The sequence below is a fragment of the Onychomys torridus genome, chromosome 3 (assembly GCF_903995425.1).
Source record: "Onychomys torridus chromosome 3, mOncTor1.1, whole genome shotgun sequence".
In the NCBI taxonomy this organism is placed as follows: domain Eukaryota; kingdom Metazoa; phylum Chordata; class Mammalia; order Rodentia; family Cricetidae; genus Onychomys; species Onychomys torridus.
In genome coordinates, this window is record NC_050445.1 from 65,211,682 (window position 1) to 65,229,510 (window position 17,829).

The 17,829-nt window shown below is 42.0% G+C and overlaps 1 protein-coding gene across 2 annotated transcripts in view; it reads left to right on the top strand.

Annotated features, from left to right (window-relative positions):
* The window catches only part of Cdk6 (cyclin dependent kinase 6), a 209,254-nt gene that overhangs the window by 139,127 nt on the left and 52,298 nt on the right, over nucleotides 1-17,829 (top strand). For both annotated transcript variants that reach the window (XM_036181413.1, XM_036181414.1), the window contains exon 5: nucleotides 16,455-16,564. In XM_036181413.1, the coding sequence (XP_036037306.1) occupies nucleotides 16,455-16,564 (110 nt within the window). The remainder of the gene's footprint in view (nucleotides 1-16,454; nucleotides 16,565-17,829) is intronic.

Consider the following 17,829-nt stretch of genomic DNA (forward strand, 5'->3'; position numbering starts at 1 on the left):
CTGCCTGGCCTGCACAGACATACTGGATCATGGTTTCCTTGCCGCGTTTCTTGATAAATATTTTCCCTTAACCACTCCACTCTAAATACCGTGAAGACAGAAGCCATGCTGTAGCACTCTCTGCCACAGAGTGGGAGACATTGAGTAGCACTCTGAAAATGTTCAGTGACTAAATGAAGCCATCATAGTCATTCTGCATTCATAAACATAGGAAAATGGTACTGTGTGTGCAAAGGAACCTCTCTAGAGGGAAATGGAGCAAGAGGATCCAGTAACCTCAGATTTGACCTTAGCTAAACTTCAGGGCTATATGATATTTTAGATTTTCTTTGTCTGTAGAAGAAATCCAGTAAAACTACTGTTTAACATCTAAAACTTTTAGATTACTGATGCTCATACAAACATTTCAAAATACTTTTTAGTTTAATTCTCTATTCAGTGCCCAAAGTGTCTAAAAACTATATAAATACAGAGAAAACCATGACAGATATTTGAAAGAGTTGGGAGTTTGGTAAAAGATAGAGAAAGGACAAAAGTGAGGAGTCTGGCATTTTCGGGTTGTCTTAGAACTGTTGGGTCAAGTGTGTGTAAAATGTTAGATACCACTGTTGCACCGTTACAAAAAGAGTCTAGTTAGCTAGTTTAAATCCCAATCGTTGGGTGTGGTAGCACATGCCTTCAGTCTCCACTCTTCAGGAGGCTGGGGTGTGAAGAAGCTGGCTTGAGCAGCCTACGGTTTGGAGACCAGCCTGGGCAGTATGGTAAAACAAGGAGGACCAGGAAGGAGGGAGAGAAAACAAATCCAAATTTAGAGTTTTACATTTTTACAGATTGGTTGCTCAGAAATACAGGCAGTTACAGTCCACACTGCATGAATGGCTGGAAATGTTGAGTGGGGTAAGACACAGAAAATGAAAGTCACACATCACTGGAGGAAGGGGTTTACAGTGGTCTGACTGCTAGCAAAACTGGTATGTTTACTAAGTATTTGCCTCCTTTTTAAGTGCGCCCGAGAGAATGAGTGCCCATGTCCAGCAAGGGAAACAGTAAAACATTCAAAGGATGTTCATTCACTGTACCGAAATCTGTAGACACCCATCAACAGGGGGTTAAAAAAAAAAAAAGACTCAGTTCTGCCCTGTTGACACAGTGGAACAGAAGTACTGACATGGCAGTCTTCACACGCCACATTGAGCAGTAAAACTGTGCACAGTCATGTCCATACACCTCATGGTCCTTCAGATGACGCTCAAGCAAAATGAATCCAGGAGGACAGGTCCCCCCAGTGTACTAGGAAGTTTTATGGGGATGTAAATCCTAGATGCTTTGTTCTAAGAGGTGATTTCATAGGTTTAGACTTGGGTGAAAATACCTCGTCCATGTGAATAGTTGTGTATATCTAAATATTATTCAGTAATATCTTAGATGAATCCAATACATGTATTCATAAACTGATGCTAACAGTGGCTAGAATTTCATTTTTTTTCTTTGCAAGAGGCCTTTTGGTTGGTTGGTTTGGTTTGGTTTTTTGAGATGAGGTGTCAAAACCTGGCTGGCCTATAACTTGGCTATGTAGACCAGGCTAGGGTCAAACTGACAGCAGTCCTCCTGCCTCTGTCTCCTGGGAGTAGAGTTACAGGCATGCGCTGACAGCCCACATACAGAGATTTTCTTTAAGATTACAAAATGGATTTTGTGGCCATATTTGTGAATCCTGAGCATTTTTCATAACTTCATTACCAACCTCAAGAAAGACTATTTTTCCTCTCCCTGGCTTGGTTTGTTGTTCTTTTCTGGTTTTTATTGTTGTTGTTGATGCTGCTGCCACTGTTGTTTGGTTTTGTTTATTTGATTTTGAATTTGTAGGGGTCGGGGAGAGCATTTTTGGAGAGGTATTTCTAAAGGTCACACGTTTGACAGCTTTTTAGTGACTGCTGTATGTCAAGTGACAGAGTTTAGGTCTGAGGTATCCCTAGAGCAGTGGTTTTTGACCTGTGGGTTGCAACCACTCCATCACAGGGGTCCTGCGTATCAGATATCTACATTAGGATTCATAACAGTAGCAAAATTATAGTTCTGAAGTGACAGTGGACATAATTTTATGGTTGGGGGTCACCACAACATGAGGTGTGTTAAAGGGTCGCAGCATTAGGAAGGTTGAGAACCACTGCTCTAGAGGCAGAATGTTAAAGATTGGCCCCCAGGGTGGAATTACTGGGAAGCTCTGGAACCTTCAGAAGGTAGGTCTTCAGGTTATGGGGGGCATGCCCTTGGAAGCGATTGTGACCTCATGCACCGTCAAGCTCTTTTTGCTCCTTGGTTCTTAATGTGAGCAATTTGCTGCTCCACATGCTCCTGCCTGTGACATTGCCTCACCACTGGCCCAAAGGAGTAGGGCCAGCCTATCGTGGACTAGAACCCCCCAAACTGTGAGGCAAATAAACCTTTTCTCTCATAACTTGATTGTCTCAAGTATTGTGTTGTAGTAACAGAAAGCCAACCACATAAGTATTAGGGATCTGAAAGTAAGTAATGTCATTATAGCATTTGGTTCTGTGGAGTAACAGAGGTGGAAGTTGATTTTTGTGGTCACACCACATATCAGAGCAGGGCCTGAGAGAGGTGTACTGTGGGAATATAGAGTAGGGAACTGTTACTGCTTTCAGAATGTTCCAGAATACTCTTAGGATATCACTAGGCCCTACTTCTGCCACCTGTGAGGGGTCCCTTATGTTAAGTATTCACAGTGATTATTTAAGATAATATGTTTCATCTCCTGGAAGATAAACAATACTCTGTATTCTTCATGCTTCCTTAGACACCACTGTAATCACCACTCCAACCACTAGCTTTAAGGATAAGAAACTACCTGCCGTAGATTTCTAGAAAGCAGCAGCATTCTCTGAAATATTTGTAAATGGAAAGGTCTTTTCTTTGAATTGGCTGTGAGGCATGAACTTGGACGGGTGCTTCTCCTTCCCTGCACTGTTTGCATGCAGCAACCACAGTGCCCTAAGCACAGTGCAACTGGAGCTGTGAGTCTAGGTGAGAAACCTGCAGTTGCCTTTTATGTTCACACATGTCTCTCTCCCAATAGCGGATGTACCTAGAAATACTTTGTGAAGTCCTCGGTGTTCGTGTGGTTCTTCCTAGAAACTGAGACAAGTTCAAGAGAAGCCTTGCAGCCCATTAGCAACAAGTGAATTCATGTTTTCTACAATTATCTATTAGTGGATTCCTTCTCAGTTATCCTTTCTCCCTCTCTGCTTACAGAAGATCTATAAGAATAATTTTCATTCTAAAGCTGTTTTAAATATGGTAAGGATAGAATAGTGTTTAATTTCTTCTTCTGTATTTTGTGAATGACTAAGGATATATATTACATATCAGGCCTTTTTTGTTTGTTTGTTTTAGCAACTTTCAAATCAGATAGTAAATTCACACTGCTATCATTATATCCATGAAATTATACTATGTTCTGGAAGCTTCTTAAGCCTAAAGATTTGGTTGGGGGGAGGAGGGGTTTAGTTTGGGCTGAGAATTCTGTTATAAAATAGTAGGCAATGGAAGTCAGGCTCCCAAGCTGTATTTTTCTTTGCCTGTTCCTACAACTCCAGCCGTCTGTGTGCCACCATGTTGACAAATCTGTAAATGGGTGAGCAGTGAGTCTGAGGAAGAGCCTGACTGGAGGAACTGGTTAGTGACTTCATTTGCAGAGGTGGAAATGGAAAAGGAGAATAAGGTTGGGAGGAAGGCTAGTGGCGCAGTAAAGGATCCAAGGGAGCATGCCAACCACCCCAGGCTTCTAGCCTCATGCAGAGCATTGTGGGTAAGCAGTCCTTCCCTCGCCCCTATCCAGGACCCAGCTATTTGCTCACCCATGACACTAATGTGCCAACGGGCAACCATTTTAGTGAAAACCTTTCAGATGTCATAGGAAAACATCTAGTTCTTCTCGATTTGTGGTAAACCTACACTGCTCTAGACATGTTGATCTTTAAAAAAATAAAATAAAAAGCATTGTTTTAAAGTGATACCTAAACAAAAGACGTAAAAGAATACATCTGAGCCAACTATGGTGGTGCATGCCAGCAATCCCAGCTCACTGGAGACATGGCAGGGGGATCACTGCAAGTTCCAGGCCAGCCTGGTCTACATAGAAATTTCTAGGCTAGCCAGGGCTATATACTCAAGATCTTGTCTCAAGAGAATAAAAAATCAAAATAGGTCTGAGAATAGATGTTAGTGGTACAATACTTAGCTTGTGTGAGGCCCTGGGTTCAGTTCCTGGCGACCATTCTCTCTCCCCCAAGGGAAGGAAGGTCTGAAGTCACTGAGTGCACAGTGAGAATGAGCAGAGGTCCCAGAGGCCTGCTTCAGTCCCGACATGGCCACTCACCAACTCCTCACTCACAGACTCTCTATCCACCAGCTCTCACCTGCCCTACAAGTGGTCAGTGGTGCTCACCCAAAACTTCAACTGAAGATGATGGTTAATCCAACACAGAACTCTACATCCCCTGTGCTTCACGCGGGCCTCCTTTCTCTTTTTCTCTAGCCCCTCCTTTACCCTGAGCTAAGATTGGAGGGAAAAAAGAAGAAGCTGCAGAGGCAAGTCATAAAATGCCACAGTCGTGCATGCTGATACTTAACAATTCCTGTCAGAAAGTGTCCCTCCTGGCTCTTCCGATTCCCAGTGTGGTGGTCTCCGTCCTCCTTTTGTTCTCTCTTCCTGTTTCCTTTCAGTCAGTCTTCCCAGATGAACAGCATGAGGCATCCTAATCTCCAAAGCATGTTTCCTCTATGTCTTCCTTTTAACATCTGACCCCAAATAATCGAGTGCTCTGTGCCTGAGTCCATTTCTGGTAGCCCGGGTTTGTTGGAAAGTACAGGGCTAGTTCTCTTTTTCTGTGTACACCTCTGTGACAGATGTAGATGGGAAACTGATGCTGTGCAGCAAGCCACACCTTGGTGGCTCCTCCCCATTTAAGGAAGGCAGTGCCCATGGAGTTCAAGGATGTTGCAGAGTGTGTACCCAGGCTTAGTTTACAACTATGCTTGCAATTCCCCCCTCATTTCCAGGGGCCACATAGGCTGCTAGAACTCATGAAGTTGTTTTGCATATAGCCTGTGTAAAGATGAGCACAGTGCAAAGGGGTAGGAAGGCCCGGACTGCAGAGGCATTTGTCTCCATAACAAAACTAAATCATGTTTGATAGTTCTCTTTGAAGTCCCAGTAATTATGTGGCCTCCCAAAGCATATAGATTTCCTTAAGAGTTAAAACAGCTTTTCAGAGGAAGTGATGAGCTACACTGACTGCCATATCCGGTGTTCAGAATAATTTTCATTTCTCCTTATCTGGAGGTTGAAGGAATGTCTACAAATATTTGCTTGGTTTCCATGGTGAAGGCAGAGGTCGATCAAGTGGTGATTGTTTATTGTCAAAATCAAAGCTATGCCATATTATGTTTTTGCAAAGAGGATGAATTTGTTGCTTGAAACATAATAGACACTTAGCAAGTTGTGACTGTTTTAAGTTTCACTAGTTCAAGACAAAATTTAAATAATGCAGCTTGAAGGAAAACATGAGACCATCAGGCCTTTTAGAACTTACTTTACAAGAATAAAGTGGCCCTGGCAGATGATTAGAAATAGTGTTGGTGGAGAGTCTGGGGATACAACCCTGCTCCATACCCCTTGTCCTACCCTGGCTTGTCCTTCCTAACACTGGAACCTTCCATTCTGCTCTCTGCTAGCTACTCAGACACTTGTTAGGACAGACATGCACTTTATACCTGCGATGTACATTACTCTGCAAGGTGCTGGGTTTGAAAAGTCTACCTGGTTCTCTACTCTCAAAATGCTGATTCTGGGTCTATTAACCTGTCAGGACACATGAAGCAGATACATACAGTGTGGTAAGAGCTGGGATCACTTGTGTTTGGGATGGACTAGGCAAGGTGGGGTTGACAGTAATTAGGAATACAGTTGTAAGGTGGACCCTCTAGATAAACATCTAAGCATTATCTAAAGGCCACAAGGCATGACACAAGATGCATATTTTTAGAACCTCTAAGTTGCTGGGTAAGTTGATCATGGCCTGGGTGCTTAAGTCTGTTCTTAGTACAGAGGTATCTCTGATAAGGTACTTTCTTCATCCAGGCATATACCTGGCCAGATGCTGCCAAACAGAGGATGCGATGTCTTAGTTAGGGTTGCTATTGCTTTACTGAAACACCATGACCAAAACTTGGGGAGGAAAGAGTCACCCACGGTTCCATAGGACAGTTCATTATCAAAAGCAGTGAGGGCAGGAACTCAGGCAGGGCAGGAACCTGGAGGCAGGGACTGATACAGAGGTCATGGAAGAGTGTTGCTTACTGGCTTACTCTTGTATAATATTTGAGAGACCAGCCTCAATATTATACATCCCAGGGGCTCAGGAGAGAGAACTACTAATGGCGAGGACTATTTTGGGGAGAAAATGAATCTCAGCACACAGAGCTCTATAGTCCATTCACTTTAATCCATCCTCTGTCCCTTGCTTTACAGTTATATACCCAAAGAATCACAATCCTCCTCTCCACCCAGATACAGCCTGAATTTCCTCAGGCAGTGATTGTCTGCTTTCAGGGTCAAATGGAGGGGTGATAAGAATCACAAAGAGGGGCATAATTGTTAATTACCATTTGCAACCCAAAGGGGAAGTGACTAATGAATTAACTAAAGGCTAAATTTGGGTAATATCTGAAAAGAAGGATCTTGTTGCACAACTATAATCTTAATTGTGATTGGTAGAAAATATTAAAATAAAACTGCCTTCTTTTTTTCCTGTGGCTCCTATCTGTCCAAGCTATCTGCCGATTTTCTGCAGGGTGGGGGAAGGTGTGCTCAGTCGCTAGTGTACAGCTAGATGCCTCTGGTGATAGTTAAAGGGAGGTCTGGAACTAGAGGTAAGATCTGGGAAAGGAGGAAGTTAAGCTTAATTGGCACATCCGCCAGGCCTTCTCAAACAGGTAGCCTGGATGCTTAAGTCTGTTCTTAGTACAGAGGTATCTCTGATAAAGTACTTTCCTCCATCTGGGGATGGACCTGGCCCGATGCTGCCAATGATGATAATTACAGGGAGGCTTGAACTGGGGTTCTTTCTGAGCATAGCTATCAGTGCAGAAAGTTATCTAAATATTCCTAGAAGTGATTAGGTAAGGAGTTAGAGGTCTATAAAGTTAGTAAGGCTGTAAGAAAGGAGGGTCTGAGCTAAATTGTGTAAAGCAATCTGTAACATCCACCTGGCCTAGGCAGTGTCTCCTTGTGGAATTTACCTTAGATCAGGAGACTTGTATGTGGGCTGTAATTACTGTCAGTCCTTGAAAGTGGCTAAGGGAGATATCTGATTCCAGAGAAAGGCTTCCCTGAGGCTGTTCTCCAAATACCTGGAATGTGTATGTCCAGAGAGTGGTCAGTCTACACTGTTAGCCCTTCTTAGGGAAAAGTCAATTGGGAAAACTATGAAGGCACACATGATTTTCATAACAGAAGACAGCTGATATATAACAAGCCAAGTAACACCAAAAACTCCTTGAAATTTGGCTTCCTCTGGAGGAAATCCTTGATCTGTCCAGGTAGTGACTCTGCCATAACCAGCTGAGTTCTTACGATATATTCCTGCAGCCTGAAGCACTTTCCTGCAGAATCCAAGACCACTTACCCAGGGATGGCACCACCCACAGTGGGTTGGCCGTCCCACCCCTATCACCAATTAAGGAAACTCTTACCTAGAGTCTGATCGTGTGGAGGCATTTCCTCAGTTGCGGTTCCCTCCTTTCAGATGACTCTAGCTCATGTCAAATTGACACAAAACTAGCCAGCATACCTAGGTAGGTGGTACTTTTGCTTGTGAAGAGAGGAAACAGGTATAAAATTAGAGGAACAAGTACCAGATGCAAGGCAGGGCAGGCACTTTGAATTTGAAGTTTTTATGGAAGGACTACATCATGTTGTCCAGGAGACCATGATCATCGTGGGTGTGGTCCTCTTCAGAGTCCTGGGTACAGTATGAATTTGAGGCTATCCATGTGAGAATGAGTGTTGTACGTCATTTAAGTGAAATTACCTCCCGAGAGAGCAGTCACCTGAGGAGAAAGCAGGAAGAACTCTGAACCTGGTACTCCACACTTAAGACCATGCTACACCTCCTGACCCCAATTGACCTTCGGCCATGTTGTTTGACTGGGCTTTCCTAATTTGTGGCCACACTGTCCCTTGCTAACAGGTGCCTTGTATAGAGAGAGCACGTGATGAACTTAACTGAAGCTCGCTTTGATCTAGGTATAAGGTTTGCTCTTTGGAATGAAACCTTGGCCAACCTATACTTAAATACAAATAATAAGCAAAGGCTTGGGAAGAGGGCCTCTGGTGCCCTGTAGAATTCAAACTTACGGAGTTTCAGGTCAAGAAAAGGCCAGTTAGTAGGAAGTTATCATGTCTAATGGGACCCATGGATCCCATGGGATCCAGGTAGCTATGGTGCTGAAGGTGGTAACGGGTGTGTCAAAACAGAGAGAAGAGGGTCACAGGCACGCAGTGCTCCACGCATAGAGGAGGACATACAGTGCTCCACGCGTGGAGGAGGAGGACACACACAGTGTTCCATGCGTGGAGGAGGAGACACACAGTGCTCCACGTATGGAGGAGGAGACACACAGTGCTCCGTGCATGGAGAATCTCCTGTAGAGCTTGCCCACTTCTTAGCACATGTCAGAACACTTCCTTTAGCCGCTAGTTACAAATGAGTGAATGTGAGATGGCTCCAGTTGTATTTGTTGCAAAGTAGTCTGTGTGTTTTTACTGGTATGTAATTCTTTAATGTTTCCATGTGGTATTACAATGAGAAGACTGCTTGCAAGAACTCAGCATTCAATTCTTCCTGAATGTGTAATGTCAACTAGCTGGCTTTTTTAGATCCTTTATGAAAAGTCAATAAAATTTTTCCTAGTTTTTCATCTCACATGCCATACCAGTTTTCTGTAGGAAGACATAAAAGACTTTTATGTTGGCCTGGGATATATAGATGGGAAAGAACAGAGTGTGGGAAGATTTTGTAGTCTGTCAAAGATGATGTTAATGTTCCTCATGACATGACGTGTTGTCTATGTTCACAGGTAAGGCCTGTTAAAGTGGGCCCAGAAATAGGGTAGTACCCCACAGGAGTCACTGACACTGAGGGCATGCAGGGACAGCTTTGGGTTTGGTCCTTCTTACCCTTACCTTGCCATTTAGGGCCTCTCAGAATGTTGACAGCAGAGCACCTTACAGATGACCCTGTCCCAAAGTCCTCTGTGACAAATGAGGAAATAGGAAGATTCCATCTGCAGCACTTTGTAAACTAGTGGATGAGTTAGGGTCCTGACAGAAAGCTGATACAGAGTCAAGAGGAGGCGTTTCCAGGGAGATCTGTTTGCTGCGGCAGGATGAAGACACAGGTTTGGATCTTAGGGCAGTCAGATTGTCACCTCTCCAACGCTGAGGGAAGGGGATGTTACCAGAATGAACATGCTGCCTGAGACAGACACTGGCATTGTGAGACAACTTACTGGGAGAAAGTCATGGAGTCTCTCTCTGAACTGCTGCCAAGACTCCCCAGTGGCCAAGCCCAATAAGGAACTGGAGGCATATGGCAGATAGATAGGGCCACCTCCAGGGCAGAGGTCACTCAGACAGAGGGAAGATCTCCAGCCTGACATTCACCAGGGCTTCTCTGCCAACTGTAGCCACCTGCATGAAGCTCATGGCATTGGCAGTGTCTTCAGTGTCCAGGTGAAAGTGAAGTGTCCATAAGTACAAGACTGCTGAGTAAAATACTAAGTGGGAGCAGTTGGCTCTGATGTGTATTTTGAGTCCACGCTGACTTTAGCTCTACTTTATCTTACAGTCTTATTGAACTGGTTCAAAAAAAATTGTGAATAGAGATCAAAGCCCTTTAAACAGATACACTGACTTATGTAAACATCCTTGAACTCCCCCTCAGCTGCCAAGTCCATTCAACACCTCTAGAGGCCGTTAATACATGTAATGGTTGTAATAAACATGGTGTTTGCTTTGGTTCCAGCTGGCCCCAGCCAGACTCTGCCCGTAGTTCCTATTGTTATCTTTGCTTACTGGACAGCTGCATTGTTACCGTTGGTATCAACCTTTGTCACAGATTTCTCAGCCTTGATTCTTACACATTGAGCTCATGGCTTCCCATGACGGTGTTTTCAGATTCAGACTTAACATTATACATTGGCTTTTAAGGATATTTAGAACTGTTGAGTGAAGAGAATGAAAATTTAATTGTGTGGTTGAGAACTGTGTTTATATCATGAAACTTTTTATCAGTACTTTTTACTCTTTATAAAGCTTTCAAATTAATAATTAATACTTTTCTGCTTGTACAGACAAACTGGTTGTACATTGGGTAGTTTTCCATCAGAAATTTTCAGACACAGAAGTAAAACAAATTTGTATTTTGCGGCCAGAAAAATGTGTTATACTTTGTTCTCAAGGACTTAAAACTAGATTTGGTTGCAATAAAAATGTTTTAAATCATAAAGAATTTTGGTTTTTAAAATTATAGCAACTTAATATGAGAATAGAAGGATTATGGATTAGACAGTATAGAATAGTCATATAAAATAAGATGTTAACAGTGGGAAACATATATATACATATATATATGTATATATATATATCATAATAATACATTAACCAGAGGAAGACTTTTAGAAAGTGCTAATTTATGTCTACTATAAAAAGTGATGCTTTGCTACATTTTAATGTAAGCCCTGTGTACTACGGGAATTATTCTGCCTGAAAATTAAATAGGAGGGAAGTCTTAACAACTCAATTTCTTTTCTACAAAAATGCAACCAAAATCAGTGTGTCTTGAAATTAATATTGTTAGTTCAGGGAGTATGAGCATAATCTAATTCCTCTCTGTTTTACTTGGTGATGATTTGTACAAACTAAGCAAGCCTTCACTTGAGAGGAGTTAGCTTACTAAGTGCGAGTGTCCCTGCAGTTATTATGTGGATGTCGTGAGTAAGCAGCATCCCTTGTAAGCATCCCTGTAGACCACCGTCATGATCCATGCTGAAAGACAACAACAATCTCAAGCCAGTGTTCAAGGAAATAATTTGACACCAAATGGCAGCTGAAATTCTACAATTTGCAGATTCACCTAAAATAAAATGTTTCAAAATAAATTCAAAATCATGTCCACCAGTGGTTTAATGCCAGCCTGCCTTTACCTGTTGATTCATGGGTGTTTGGCACTAAAAGTTCTCCATGAGATTTCCAAGAGGGTGCAGATCATCAGCTAGCCCTCGCCTGGAGTCCCAGCCCTTCTCAGGTACATGCTTTGGACTAGGCTATGGCACCTTCTGAAATTCCCAGTTCTCAGCTCTGAAGGAGAATGTGCTCACTAACCGCAGCTGGCTCCCACCAGCCACCCTATGCGTGTACTCCAGGCTTGGTAACAGATGCCCACTGCAAGCTTGATGCCTGTGTCCCTGAGCATTTTTCTAGGCACACTATGGTCATTATGCTCACACCTACGCATAATGTCTTAACAAAAATCAGAACATACTGCAATAGAGCTCAGAGTCAATTATTCGCCCAACAGTGTTCACTGGCATCTTTACAAGATGCAAACAGTCCCATTCTTTTTTGTAAGATAAATAATGCCCTCCCAGTGGTCATTGCTGTGGCATAAACATCCTTAGGAATGACTGTTTGTTTAGTAGTATAAATATTTCTGAGAATGCTATATCAGGAACATGTACTATTAATTTTATCATGCTGTCTTACTTTGCTTTAAAGGAGTTGTGCCAGTCTGCAGTTTAAAACTTGCAATAATATTGTTCTGCTAATTTCTTCAAATCAGCCCCAGCCCAGTACAATTTCATCGCACCATCTCATCCCCAGCCCCCATCTTCGGCTGTTTGCATTTCTTACGGCTTGACTGCCCACTTTGCAGGGCATTTCTGGCCGGTTTATACAAGTCCTTCGAGCAGTCTGGTGCTCAGTCATAACTGACTCACCCGTAGGTGAGTGGAACCTTGTAAATCCGTCTCTTTCTGGACTTCATGTGGTGTTTTTGTCTTTGACACCTTCTGGTTTCTTTGGCTCAGAGTTGTTTTCTCCCCGATATCATTGGGTTTTCTTATTTTTCATATCAATATTACCTTTATCGTAGGGCATTTTCACATTGGTGTCATGCTTTGCTGTGCCATTTATTTAGGTTTTACGTTCTTCAGCAACAGTATGTATCATTTCTCTTTGTATAGATTTTATATTTTTAATTACTGCTTTACCTTTTTCTATTGCTGAACGAATGTGCTGTTTTCTTTACATTTTACAACTGAATTAACTAGGACTTGTATATTAGTCTGTGTACCATCTGAATTCTCATTCCTTTACTAATATTGTATTATCGTGTAAATATTAATTGTTAAAAATTAATGCCAACATGTGAATGAAATGTAAACATTTAGAAATTCTGGGTGAGGGGGGGAAGATGAGCAGGAGCAGTGACAAGACTCAGACCTCCCTCAGAATTGAGCAGACACAGCCAAGTGCAAGGGCTTGTGTGATGCACAACCTCGGGTAGGTGGTTTGTTAGTAGAAGGCTGTTCTTAATGCAGAGTGCTCTTGCACACCCCACAGAACAGCAGCAAACAGGTGTCGTCATAAAGAAAGTAAAGATAAAGCCAACCAGGTAGGAATCGGACAGGTTACAGTTTCTGGTGGTAATAAATAAACTAAGTAACTCAGCCATTAACAGAGAGCTGTGAGGGGCTATAACGTAGTGGTAGAATGCTTGGTTTATATACATATACACACAAGTCTCTGTGTTCAGCCCCCAATAGTTAAAAGAAAAAAAAAAAACACAAGGTAACTATAAATAAACTGGTCATATGGAAAGATTGAGATACTTTTCTAGATTATTTACTCCTCAAAGTATTATGTTCTTTGACTAAAGGAAAAGCTAAAAATATGTATTATCCAGGGATGAGCAGAATTCATTGAAATTCAGATGGAAATCATTATTCTATTAATTAAATCTGAAAATTACTAAGAAAAGTTTGAACTAAGAAAAGTGCAAGGGAAAACGAAGATGATGAGGGAGAAATTGTATAGGGTAAATGTGGACATCACTAGATCATCAAATAAAAGAGTGTTTCCAAAACGAAAATAAAACTTCACGTTAATTTTTTAAAATAAATAATATGATTAAATTCCTGGCAGACCACTGGTCAGTTCAACCAACTAAAGCTAAGATAGTAAGAAATACTGTGTAGAGATTTTAGCCAATACAGTTTAAAGTTGAGATTAAGGAGTTTATAGAAAAATCTTTGATCATAATAAAAACTGACACACGAAGAGGGTGAAACATGAATGAACCAATTACCAAGAAGAAATTTCAACATTTGTACAGATACACAGCTGACAAAGATGTAGGCCAGAGTTTTGCCAGTGAGTTACCTCTCAGAGGATTAATTATTCTTGTCTTTAATGCTTCAGGAATAAAGAAGGAAGTGAAACAATTGTGTATTCCTGATGTCAAAACAGGACAAAGTAACACACAAAAGCCCTATAGGCTACTCTCCCTTATGAAAATACTAATGTCCTTAAAAACATTTTTGGACAGTTCATAAGTGTATTCAGAGGATAGTAAGCAATGACTAGGAATGATTTATTCCACGAAGGCTGGATTGCTGCATTAGGAACTCTAATGTCCTGCCTGTCATTAAAAAACAAAGAACAATCACATGGTCACTATGAACAGGTATTTTTAAAGCATCAGATAAAAACTTATGTGTATTTTTGAGTGGTGAGTAAATTTTAAGATGAGTAGGAGGGAAATTCCTTCATCTATCAAATGTTCTTATTTTTAATGTTGAAACATTTTTAATAACCATAGTACATACTGCAGACTAAAGTATTGAATGTGAAGATAGCATTGTGAAATTTATTAGGATGAGATACCAGAAATCAATTTCCTTGGTGCATCTTAAAATAACAAGGCATTCAGTTTGAAATTTCATCTGTCACAATGCTAGGCTTTATTTTGAATTGAGTCAAATGAATAAACAAACGTGTGCCTTCACAATGTGTGTGTGTGCATGTGTGTGCCATTCAAGCAGAACTTGGTGAACAGTTTGCAGCTGACTTGTGTTTACAATAGGTCAGAAATAAAGAGGTGCTCCTCCTTCTGTGAATGCTAATAAAGTAAAAGCATATTTTGGCAGTTATATTCCTAGGACTGATTGCCTTAAAATCACTACTGATATTGAGACCTAGTTGTTATGGGCATAGTATTGTAATAGATATTTACAGTTATACAGTGGATAATGCCTCTTGTCCAAGCCCTCAGGAAGGAATCATGAACTGTTAGAGGTAGCATTGAGTTTATGATGCTGGTGGCATGAGACTGGACCTTGTGGGAGAAATAGAATTTCCACACATAGAGAGAGGAAGAAAAAGCTTCTTAAGCCAAGAGAACAGAATGAACAAATGTGTGACGGCAAGAACCATAGGATGCTAGGAAGACAAGTGGTGCTTAGATCCCACTAAGCATTCCCTCAAGTGTGTTAAAGTAAGAAAAAGAAGAAAGGAGAAAACAGATGAGCAAAGGTTCTCTCATTGGTGAGTTAGCACAACATCCAGACACCTTCATTTTCCCAAAGATTCCACAGACATTCACTGTCAGGGTTGAAAACAGTGGTGCAATCTAGCATTTGACTAGAGTAACAAGGATGTAGGAGATGGGAGATGGGAGAAAGAAACATATTAGAGCCAGGTGAAAACCAAGATAATGTTGTTTTGATTCAGTTTGTATTTTGTTTTTATTTCTATTACATTACCATAATTCTTCCAATTTTTTGTTACTATTTTAAGATAGGGTCTCAACTCCGTAGCCTAGGCTGGTTTTAAAACTCATGGTCTTCCTGCCTCAGCCTCCCAGGTGCTAAGATTAGCATGTCTGATAGAGTCTCCTCCATTAGATATCAACCAAGTGTCTGTTCAATACAGTTGACCCCTGGGTGAATATGAAACATGAGTTGAAGCGGTGAGAACTGCCAGTGTTTCTGTATACTCACCCCCAAATGCTAAAACAACACCATTTTGTTATCGCTCATACTCTTGTAGGTTGACCGGACTCACCTCATCGTCTGGGTCATCTGGGGGACAGGATGGTCTCAAGGGTCCAATACTGGTGGCTCACATAGCTCTCAGCTGACAGCCTAGCAGGGACTTGTCAGAGCATCTTTGTGGACATCTCACAGAATCACTGCTGAGTCCAGAGAGGAAGCACCTCAAAAGCAAGTGCTTGGAAGGCCCCGGGCCCCAGAACAGCCCATGAGCTAGGCTTGATAGCCTCAGACATCACTGCTATGTTCTGTAGGAAAAGCAACTAGCATTCAGTGGAAGCCGAGTAGACTCCATCCTGTGAGGAGAGAATGTGCACACACAAGAAGAGAAGGAAACTGACAGGAGACATTTTTGGAGACTTGGCTACCTCAACATCAATACACCAACTAACACAGGATCAAAGGACATGAAGTCAATATTTCAGGAAATGTAGATAGTAGCACAGACAGAACGGTGAGGATAAAGGGATCTGAATAATGTAAAATGTGTATGAAAATATTGTTGGGATATCTGACGTAGAGTGCACCCTTACTTCCCATACCTCCAGACCAGAGAAGCACTTGATCCCCTGCACACACAGGAACCTGAGGCTTTGACCTGGTGCCCTAAGCATTCCAGTTGTGCCCCTTCATCTGTTCTATGTTAAATGTGTCCTTAGGATGACTTCTTCATCCTTGGGCACAAATACTTGGGTTATGCATTCTCTCTTGTTTTTCCTCTGTTTTGTTTGCTAAAAAGAGAAGCAGCAGGGAAGGGGGGTGGTTGTTTTGGTTCCCCATAGTGTGGTCATAAGAACAGTTTTGACTTGGCCTGGGATGCTCAGTGTGCTTCTGGGTCATCCTCCAGCAGTCGCTGGAGTCTTCTTTTCTAATCGTAACTTGGGAATCAAGCCATCGTTGTTTTCTGTGTGTTGTTTTGAAGTCTCATAAGTAGGGGGACTTTTGTGATAAGAATATTGGATTTGGTTTTTTTGGTTTTTTTGTTTTTTGTTTTTTGTTTTTTTTTTACTTGACTTCTGAAACTTATGTTATTTGCCATTCCTGGTCCCATGAAGACAGTCTGGAATGGGAGCCCCGAGTTCAGGGTTACACAGTGTGATGCCGTTTCCTGTCCTGGGCACTTCATGTCTTTATCATGCCGTTACCGTGATGCATAGACATGCTGCAGGAACTGGATCTTGTTCTTGAGCCACATAGGACTGGCGCGTAATCCATCTGCTGGATTCCTCATTAATGCCCAGATCCCTTTGCTGTTGCAGGTCGTCACGCTGTGGTACCGAGCCCCAGAAGTCTTGCTCCAGTCCAGCTACGCCACCCCTGTGGACCTCTGGAGTGTTGGCTGCATATTTGCAGAAATGTTTCGCAGAAAGTAAGAACTCCATTTCCTCTTTGAATTCTCAGTCTATTAAGTGGCAACATAGCGTTTCTGTCTCAGTTGAGGTCGTGATCATACCCACCTGCACTCAGTCCTATCCTAGGTCCACAGTACTTACAAGCACTGAAGCGCCTGGTTGTAGAAGCTGTCTGGAGAGTAATCTCCCACTGCGTTTTAGACAGGCAAAGAATCACAGCTTCACAGAGTCAAACAAATGCAACATAAAGGAATGCAACACATCTTTGCATCATTAAACAAATGATCCAGAGCACAAACAAATGTAACACATCTTAAAATAATATTCTACAACAATAAAGGGCAGAAATGGAGCCAAGGTTATAGAAATCAAAAAGGAGGTGTGCAGGTTGGTGAGATGGTTCAGTGAGTACCTCTACCAAGCCTGAAGACCTGAGTTTAGTCCCCAGAATGCCCATGGCAAATGGAGAAAACTGACCCTCACCAGTCTCCTGACCTTCATGGGCCTACTGTGGCATGCACGTTCACACAAGGTAAAATGCATGCTTGAAAAGGGGATTTGCTTAGAAGGGGGGTCTACTGATCAGACAGAATTTTATGTGTTCTCAGTGTCCAAGTGTCCACTATACTTTTTTTCAGTTTTCATCACTACACAGATGTTTTCAGCGGTGGTGGGAGAGTTGTGTGGTGTCCAGGGCTGTCCAGGGCCACACTGCATGTGAAAGCTGTTGTTCACTTGATCTTTAGGTCACAAAAATAGGCAAACGGTACCATAAGGTTCTGTCAGGGAGCTAACCCTGATCTTTTCTGTTTTTGTTTCCCTGGCCCTAGGTGAGTGAGGAAGTTGGGTATGTTCCCACTGAGCATGTTCACAATGGAGATCTGTGTAGCTTCTTTTCTGAGGAAAGAAGTGGTCAGCCATTGTGGCCTGCTGTCTGTGAGAGCCAGAGGAAGTATGTGTGGGTGAATTTTGTGAAAGGCTTCTAGACCTCAGCAGAATTCACTGTAACTCACAGGATGGGACTGTGGCAAAGACACACTTGAGAATACAAAGTATGTTTCATGCTGGCCTACTGTGTGTCAAGAACATTGCCAGAGTTTTCCTATTGTGTTTCCTTTTCTAATCCTTCATGTAAGAAGAAACTGAATGAATGGCAGCTAAGAAGTAGCAGGGGTATGAATTGAAAGGGAGTCCAGTAAATTCTAATCTAGTAATTAAAAAAAAAAAAAAATCAAGGGCAGGAATACAAATTAGCCATCAACTAAACTGCAGTGACTACAAA